Source organism: Ranitomeya imitator, chromosome 7, assembly GCF_032444005.1.
Source record: "Ranitomeya imitator isolate aRanImi1 chromosome 7, aRanImi1.pri, whole genome shotgun sequence".
Taxonomy (NCBI): domain Eukaryota; kingdom Metazoa; phylum Chordata; class Amphibia; order Anura; family Dendrobatidae; genus Ranitomeya; species Ranitomeya imitator.
Window position 1 is genome coordinate 198,868,533 of NC_091288.1, and position 9,384 is coordinate 198,877,916.

The 9,384-nt window shown below is 48.8% G+C and overlaps 2 protein-coding genes across 2 annotated transcripts; both read left to right on the forward strand.

Moving 5' to 3' along the window:
• The first annotated feature begins 2,650 nt into the window (after positions 1-2,650).
• On the forward strand, positions 2,651-3,031 carry LOC138645983 (histone H2B 1.1-like). Its single transcript, XM_069735462.1, has one exon. The coding sequence runs from the start codon at positions 2,651-2,653 to the stop codon at positions 3,029-3,031; it is 381 nt and encodes a 126-aa protein (XP_069591563.1).
• A 4,178-nt stretch (positions 3,032-7,209) lies between these two features.
• LOC138645984 (histone H2A type 1) lies at positions 7,210-7,630 on the forward strand. The gene has a single exon (XM_069735463.1). The coding sequence runs from the start codon at positions 7,238-7,240 to the stop codon at positions 7,628-7,630; it is 393 nt and encodes a 130-aa protein (XP_069591564.1). The 5' UTR covers positions 7,210-7,237.
• The last annotated feature ends 1,754 nt before the right edge of the window (positions 7,631-9,384 follow it).

The following is a 9,384-nucleotide window of genomic DNA, read 5'->3' on the forward strand; positions in this document are numbered from 1 at the left end:
AAAAAAAATTAAATAGGCTTTCTATGGCCCACTATTTGTGAGAGAGATGGCACGCTCAGGGCTGGCACAGATGGCACGCTCAGGACTGGCACACAAGCCCAGAGGCCAATATTAATCTCCCTTTTTTTCAGGGAGAATTTATAAAACCCCCAAAAAAAATAAAATAGGCTTTCTATGGCCCACTATTTGTGAGAGAGATGGGACGCTCAGGACTGGCACAGATGGCACGCTCAGGACTGGCACAGAAGCCCAGAGGCCAATATTAATCTCCCTTTTTTTCTGGGAGAATTTATAAAACCAAAAAAATATTTAAATAGGCTTTCTATGGCCCACTATTTGTGAGAGAGATGGCACGCTCAGGACTGGCACAGATGGCACGCTCACAACTGGCACACAAGCCCAGAGGCCAATATTAATCTCCCTTTTTTCAGGGAGAATTTCTAAAACCCAAAAAAAAAATAAAATAGGCTTTCTATGGCCCACTATTTGTGAGAGAGATGGGACGCTCAGGACTGGCACAGATGGCACGCTCAGGACTGGCACAGAAGCCCAGAGGCCAATATTAATCTCCCTTTTTTTCTGGGAGAATTTATAAAACCAAAAAAATATTTAAATAGGCTTTCTATGGCCCACTATTTGTGAGAGAGATGGCACGCTCAGGACTGGCACAGATGGCACGCTCACAACTGGCACACAAGCCCAGAGGCCAATATTAATCTCCCTTTTTTCAGGGAAAATTGATAAAACAAAAAAAAAAATTAAATAGGCTTTCTATGGCCCACTATTTGTGAGAGAGATGGCACACTCAGGACTGGCACACAAGCCCAAAGGCCAATATTAATCTCCCACTGTATTTTTATCAGGGAGAATTTATACACCCCACAAAAAAAAATACAGAAAAATGAAAAGGCTTTCTATGGCCCACTATGTGAGAGAGATGGCACACACAGGGATGGCACTCTAGCAGAAATGCCAAATTGCCAATCTTAATCTCCCACCAAAAAAAAAAAAAAAAAAAAAACAGGGAATGTCCTACAATTACTATCTCCCTGCCTGCAGTAATCTCAGCCAGGTATGGCAGGCAGCTACTATCTCCCTGCCTGCAGTAATCTCAGCCAGGTATGGCAGGCAGCAATAAGGAGTGGACTGATGCACAAATGAAATAAAAAGTGTGGACAAACAAAAAAGATAGCTGTGCAGAAAGGAAGGAACAAGAGGATTTGTGCTTTGAAAAAAGCAGTTGGTTTGCACAGCGGCGTACACACAGCAATGCAGCTATCAGGGAGCCTTCTAGGGCAGCCCAATGAGCTACAGCGCTGAGGGGAAAAAAAAAAAAAAAAAAACTTCCACTGTCCCTGCACACCGAGGGTGGTGTTGGACAGTGCAAATCGCTGCAGCACAAGCGGTTTTGTGGTTAATGGACCCTGCCTAACGCTATCCCTGCTTCTGACAAAGCGGCAGCAACCTCTCCCTAAGCTCAGATCAGCAGCAGTAAGATGGCGGTGGCGGGAACGCCTCTTTATAGCCCCTGTGACGTCGCAGACAGCAAGCCAATCACTGCAATGCCCTTCTCTAAGATGGTGGGGACCAGGACCTATGTCATCACGCTGCCCACACTCTGCGTTTACCTTCATTGGCTGAGAAATGGCGCTTTTCGCGTCATTGAAACGCGACTTTGGCGCGAAAGTCGCGTACCGCATGGCCGACCCCGCACAGGGGTCGGATCGGGTTTCATGAAACCCCGACTTAGCCAAAAGTCGGCGACTTTTGAAAATGTTCGACCCGTTTCGCTCAACCCTAGACACAGCTCCTGAGGGAAGCCGGCTCTTCCTAGAAAACTGGGTGCGGCTACTACCGAAACATCTCACTGAATTCACAGCCTTCCACGCTGCAGGGTTTACAGTCCTGGCACAGCTGACTAGCTGGGGTTTCCAGCACCATCTGGAGATATTACTGCACTATACGGAGTGTAACATGTCGGGCGCTGTACTGTAACTGCCTGCATAATGTGGCACAGTCATTTGTCAGTAGGTTGCAGTATATGGGGGTACTCTGCACTATTCAGATGAATAACAGCACTATGAAGGGTAAATAGAACATGAACACATACAGCGCTATATGAGGGTGCACTGCGGTATATGGAGCTTCACAGCACTATTTAGATGTATAGAGCATTATACAGGGTTTTACATCGCTATACAGCATCCCCGCTGCAAAGATGAAGCAATGATTTGGGAAACCACCAATCAGCTGCAGTGGGCGGAGCGTCTAACGTTCTCGTTGGTCACATGACTTCATCACCCAATAGAACGGCGGCATCCCCGCTGCAAAGATGAAGCAATGATTTGGGAAACCACCAATCAGTTGCAGTGGGCGGAGCGTCTAACGTTCTCGTTGGTCACATGACTTCATCACCCAATAGAACGGCGGCATCCCCGCTGCAAAGATGAAGCAATGATTTGGGAAACCACCAATCAGTTGCAGTGGGCGGAGCGTCTAACGTTCTCGTTGGTCACATGACTTCATCACCCAATAGAACGGCGGTCTGACAGCAGTGCTCATCTGCATGGCCGGGCTATAAATTCCGCCGCTCTTGGGGGCGCAGGATCATTATTCTTCTCACCTGTGCTGAGACCGGTTTGTTGTTATCATGCCTGATCCCGCCAAGTCTGCGCCTGCGCCCAAGAAGGGCTCCAAGAAAGCCGTGACTAAGACTCAGAAGAAGGACGGCAAGAAGCGGAGGAAGAGCAGGAAGGAGAGCTACGCCATCTACGTGTACAAGGTGCTGAAGCAGGTCCACCCCGACACCGGCATCTCCTCCAAGGCCATGGGCATCATGAACTCCTTCGTCAACGACATCTTCGAGCGCATCGCAGGGGAAGCCTCCCGCCTGGCTCACTACAACAAGCGCTCCACCATCACCTCCCGGGAGATCCAGACCGCCGTGCGCCTGCTGCTGCCCGGAGAGCTGGCCAAGCACGCCGTGTCCGAGGGCACCAAGGCCGTCACCAAGTACACCAGCGCCAAGTGATCGGCTCCGTGCTCCGCTCCTCACCCCAAAGGCTCTTCTAAGAGCCACCCACACCCTCACTATAAGAGCCACCCACACTGCTCCGGTGTCCTCTCCCGTCTCCCCGAGGTGTCTGCTCGCTCCGCCCGGGGCTCTGCGCCTGGTGACGAGGGAGATGGTGAGGAAATCTCAGGAATAATCTGGGCATTGCTCAGCGAGTTGATGTGTATTCAGGGACTTCTTATTTAACTCCTTGCTGCACAGATCTCGGCATTCTGGGGTCTCGTTTATTAGTTCATTACTCTCGTTTCTCAGGTAACAGGAGCCATTTGTGGTGGAGTTGATCTAGAGCCTAATCTGGATTCTTTTTACAGTGTAAGTGACGTCATTACACTTAGAAGCGGCGGGAAATTCAAACCCCCAACCGTCCTGTGTTCAGCCAATCAGCAGAGGGAGGAGCTAATGTTTCCAATGGTAACACGTTTACGGTTCCCGCTTTTTTCCGTCTTTTGTCTTCATATAACACCTGGTCCCAGGACCGATATCGGGAAATCTGCTTGTGTTGAGCGATCATTGGTCTCTTACATCCCACACAGGAATCTGCAGATTTCCAGGTTAGCGGCGCTGTATCCGCTCCGGTTTCCTCTCATGGATATAGAGAATGATTCGTGTTCTCCACATGCTGTGATGTTCCCGTGTGTCTGACCTGGAGACGATCAGATCGTCCCTTTCCCGTCACAATCCGTATTATGGAGACGATATACTGGTCAGGGACATATCCTACAAGAGACATTTCAGGGAAGACCAATTCTGCCCTTCCCAGCAGATCCCACCATGTCTCCCCATTACAGATCAGTCCTACGGCTGCAGGCAGGAGGTCTGTGATGGGAAATGTAGGATCATGTGTAGAAGATTGCGGAGTGTCCCTGCTCAGAACATTACCCTGTGGTGTCAGGATCTCACAGGTCAGGCAGTTACATTATCGGCCGTCACATCCTCCTCACAGGATCCCTGCTCAGTTACTGATCGTCCTTCTGTTCTATCACTTTTCCTCCCCCGCTTCATCTAGTGTCAGGACTGGCGGCTCTCGGGCAATATTATTATTTATTATTATAGCGCCATTTATTCCATGGCGCTTTACATGTGAGGAGGGGTATACATAATAACAGGTACAATGATCTTGAACAATACAAGTCATAACTGGTACAGGAGGAGAGAGGACCCTGCCCACGAGGGCTCGCAATCTACAATGGATGGATGAGGATACAGTAGGTGAAGGTAGAGCTGGTCGATCAGTGGTGGTTACTGCAGGTTGTAGGCTTGTCGGAAGAGGTGGGTCTTTAGGCTCTTTTTGAAGGTTTCCATGGTAGGTGAGAGTCTGATGTGTTGTGGTAGAGGGTTCCAGAGTAGGGGTGATGCGCAAGAGAAATCTTGTATGCGATTGTGGGAAGAGGAGATAAGAGGGGAGTAGAGAAGGAGATCTTGTGAGGATCGGAGGTTGCAGGAAAGTACCGGGAGAGGAGGTCACAGATGTATAAAGGAGACATTTTGTGGATGGCTTTGTATGTCATGGTTAGGCTTTTGTACTGGAGTCTCTGGGTAATGGGGAGCCAGTGAAGGGATTGACAGAGGGGAGAGGCCGGGGAATAGCGGGGGACAGGTTGGTTAGTCGGGCAGGAGAGTTTAGAATAGATAGGAGGGGTGCGAGAGTGTTAGAGGGGAGGCCACAGAGCAGGAGGTTACAGTAGTCCAGACGGGAGATGATGAGGGCATAGACTAGGGTTTTTGCAGATTCTTGGTTTAGAAATCTACAGATCCTTGAAATATTTTGAGTTGAAGGCGGCAGGAAGTGGAAAGGGCTTGGATATGAGGTTTGAAGGAGAGATGAGTGTCAAGGATTACCCCGAGGCAGCGAACTTGGACTGAGGAGAGTGGGCAGCCGTTTCCTGTAATGGATAGGTTCGTTGGGGGGTTGCGTGTGATGTGGGAAAGACAATGAATTCTGTTTTGCCCACATGTAGAAGTTCCGAGAATGTGGAGGGGAACAACGAATCATGGGAGAAATATCCCAATACAATTGCAGGATAGGATCCTCTAGCACTAGATGTAATAATGTAAAACGAATGCCATAGATCTCATAGGGTTAATATGACGTGAGATAAAACCACTGCAGTGCAGAGAGATCCGATCACAAGTCTGACTGTAAGATGCCCCAAGTACTGGTGACTCCCATCACAGCACAAATGCGGTTTCTTCTTATTGATATATAAAATAAATAGAACACGGATTTACAGGGAAATGGGCTGTACAGTAATATTCTCCTGATCAGATCCGTGTGGGGTGAATAGGGCAGCGAATATTCACAGGGAATGTGGCTGTCTGAGGCAGCTGGATAGATGGACGCCCTGTGTACCGGGTACGGAGACTCCTATGTGATGACCACGTCCCGGACACTAATGTTTCGGATGGATGGCGCCTATGAAGGTTATTATAACCTCCCCAGAGTAATAATGGCGACCGATCCCCGCCCGTGTTTGGGGGCATGAACAAGGATAATGGTGTGCACTCAGGTCAAGGACACGGAGGTGCTGGTAAAACAGACCGTGTGGTCAAGTTAATAGTAGAAGAAAAAATACCGCACACTCGAAACTGGTATGATGCAAAAGGTATATGCCAGATTTATTCACGAAAACAAGTCAACAATTGCCACTGTGATAATTCGTAGATAGAAACCCGACGTTTCGACCCTCCCGGGTCTTATTCATGGGGTTACTAGGAAAGCAAATAAACAGTATAAGTAACTGTATGTGACATAACATTATATGTAATAGAAAACGAATAAGAACAAAAAAGACAAAATAATAAACATACACCAAAATATAAAATATAATATGTACAATATTTACAAGGCAACCAGAGGCGATGAAGGGAATACTGTCCGGAGCAGCGAAAAGTAAGAGTCTGTGGATGCCAATGTAGAAGATAGTTGTGTTTCAATTGCTCTAATACTGTCCTTTGTTTCCGTAATAGCCTTTTGTAGAAATTCAATGGTCAGAATAATAATGTCTAAAGAACATTTATTTAGTATTCTCTTGTATTTGTCACAGTAATCGGGATCTTCAGAAAAAAGTGTTGGGCGCAGGTTGCACCTAAGACCTCTCGGGATCTTGCCCTGTTTATGATGTTCTGCCAAAGTTATGCAGTGTAAATCATATGAGATTAATTTTCGTCGCTCCTTCTCGTAGTCCCTCGTCCTCAACTCATGGGGAGGGGTTTTCAAGAATTCACTTGAGTTTGAAACTTGCGATAAGATGCTGGAACTGGTTGCGTCGTCGTATGCGAAGATGTCAGACGTCATCTGGTAAACCGGTGCTACACCAAGCAAAAAATCACATGAACAAGGATAATGGTGTGCACTCAGGTCAAGGACACGGAGGTGTTTGGGGGCAGACAGCTGGGATGACAGGACCCGGTATTATCAGCGATCGCCGCTCCAGCAAAGGGGCCGGTAATAAACCCGACGGACAAAGAGCAGAAACTGAGCGGGGAATTCAAAACCAGCAACGGATCTGTAATCAGCCAATGAGCGAGAGACATCCGCAGGCGCCGACCAATCCCAGATACAGGAATATCCGCCTCCATTTAACTCCTCAGTGTCCGTGTGTGCTGACCCCCCACTACACACTCGCTTTACAGAAGCGGCGACTTCCCCCACCCGAGACCCGGCAGCGTCACATCAGGCTCCGGGCAGAACATAGGAGACTTGTCTCAGTCAGGCTGTGATAGTATAAGCGCGGACACCACAGGGGATCTGCACAGGATAATAAGCGGGTGAGTGAGGAGCCTCCTCCTGACAGGAATTAACCCCTCACCCGCCAGACTGTCAGTGCAATATATGGCTGATAGAAGACACAAGTCCAACAAGTGCAAACAACAAGTCAACAGAATATTTCTGCATTTCCTTCTGCTCCAGGACAGATATCTGTTTTCACCCCTTATCTATTCTGTCCAAAGCGAACGTTTTCTATTGGGTGAGAAACTCATTTGAGCAAGGAGCAATAATAAGCTCTGCCCTCTGTAGCTCATTGGTGGATCTCCAATACTCTTCTCCATTTTCATCTTCAGATCCGTCCAACGACAGGAGAGGAGGGCGGAGCAACGGACTATATAAGGCGACACAGCACAGACTCTTCTCTACACGATTTTCCGTCATTAGTTATCGGCATCATGTCTGGACGCGGCAAACAAGGAGGAAAGGTCCGAGCTAAGGCCAAGACCCGCTCATCCCGGGCAGGACTGCAGTTCCCAGTCGGTCGTGTGCACAGGCTTCTCCGCAAGGGCAACTACGCTGAGAGAGTCGGCGCCGGCGCTCCGGTCTATCTGGCCGCTGTGCTGGAGTATCTGACCGCTGAGATCCTGGAATTGGCCGGCAATGCTGCCCGGGACAACAAGAAGACCCGCATCATCCCCCGTCACCTGCAGCTGGCGGTGCGCAATGACGAGGAGCTGAACAGGCTGCTGGGTGGGGTGACCATTGCCCAGGGGGGCGTCCTGCCCAACATCCAGGCCGTGCTGCTGCCCAAGAAGACCGAGAGCAGCAAGGCGAGCAAGAGCAAGTGAGCGCTGCCGCCAATCTCTACAAAACCAAAGGCTCTTCTAAGAGCCACCCACACCGTCACCACAAGAGCCGGCGCCGCCTATCTCGGGGTCCTCACATGAGGCTGATGGTACATACACCATTGCCGCCATTGTTGGTGCACATATCCACAGAATAACAGGAGATGAATGGGTCAATCCCACATGAAGTCTCAGACCCTCAGGTGGAGTGTCGTCTGCGAAGCTCGCAGGAAATGTCCCCTCCTTAGTGTCTGATACTCCGCGGTGAGGTCTACATGTAGTTAGCAGGTCCCGCAGTAAGGGGGTGGGGGATGGTTGTCGCTATCAGTGACCTGTAACAATCCTCCGGAGATTATGAGCGGGGAATTCAAATTCCCCAACGGATTCTGTGATCAGACAATGAGCGAGAAACCTTGGTAACGCTCAGCCTTCAGTGATGTACATAGTAACATAGTTAGTAAGGCCGAAAAAAGACATCTGTCCATCCAGTTCAGCCCACACTCCATCACAACAAATCCCCAGATCTACGTCCCTCTACAGAACCTAATTGTATGATACAATATTGTTCTGCTCCAGGAAGACATCCAGGCCTCTCTTGAACCCCTCGACTGAGTTCGCCATCACCACCTCCTCAGGCAAGCAATTCCAGATTCTCACTGCCCTAACAGTAAAGAATCCTCTTCTATGTTGGTGGAAAAACCTTCTCTCCTCCAGACGCAAAGAATGCCCCCTTGTGCCCGTCACCTTCCTTGGTATAAACAGATCCTCAGCGAGATATTTGTATTGTCCCCTTATATACTTATACATGGTTATTAGATCGCCCCTCAGTCGTCTTTTTTCTAGACTAAATAATCCTAATTTCGCTAATCTATCTGGGTATTGTAGTTCTCCCATCCCCTTTATTAATTTTGTTGCCCGTCTTTCCTCTCCCGTTTAACTCCTTACGTGCCGTTTTCCAGCTGATCTTTTCTTTACCAGAGTATCCACAGATGCGGCACCTTCACCCCAGGCCCCGGCAGCGCTGTGTCCCCCATACACTGCACACAATGTATACGCTTTGTATATACATATACAGGACAGGAGCTGTAGGGAACAGAACCAACACCTGTGTCCCCCCATACACTGCACACACCGGATATATATAAATACATGACAGGACCTCAAAACGCGCAGCCGTGGCTATCAGACCTCAAACAGCCCATCATTATTCTGAGGAGGTTATAATAGTCTTCAGAGGCGCCATCCACCCGAAACATTAGTGTCCAGGACGTGGTCATCACGTGGTCATCACATAGGAGTCTCCGTACCCTATGTGATGACACACAGGGCGTCCATCTATCCAGCTGCCTCCTACAGCCACATTCCCTGTACACGGATCTGATCAGGAAATTATCACTGCGGCCCAGTGCGGATATATATCCCCCATAAATCTACTATTCAGCGCCCAATAAGAACAGGATATTAAATGTCTAGACAGAATATTAACCTACATTTGGAAACCGCCCTGAACACCCCCCTGATTAGAGCTGTAGAGGGATCTGCTTCGGGTAAGCCGTTTAGTCTTTCCACGTCAGGATATCCTTGGGACTATTCAGTATTCGGAGCGTAACGTTGGCACCGATGAGTGTTCTAACATTACAGCGACATCACCAAAGCAGAGAAATGAGATCCTAGCAGTCAGGTGCAGCCCTCACTTAGAAGATGTGGGTGGCTCTGAAAAGAGCCTTTGGGTTGTGAGGACAGAAGAGAACACAATT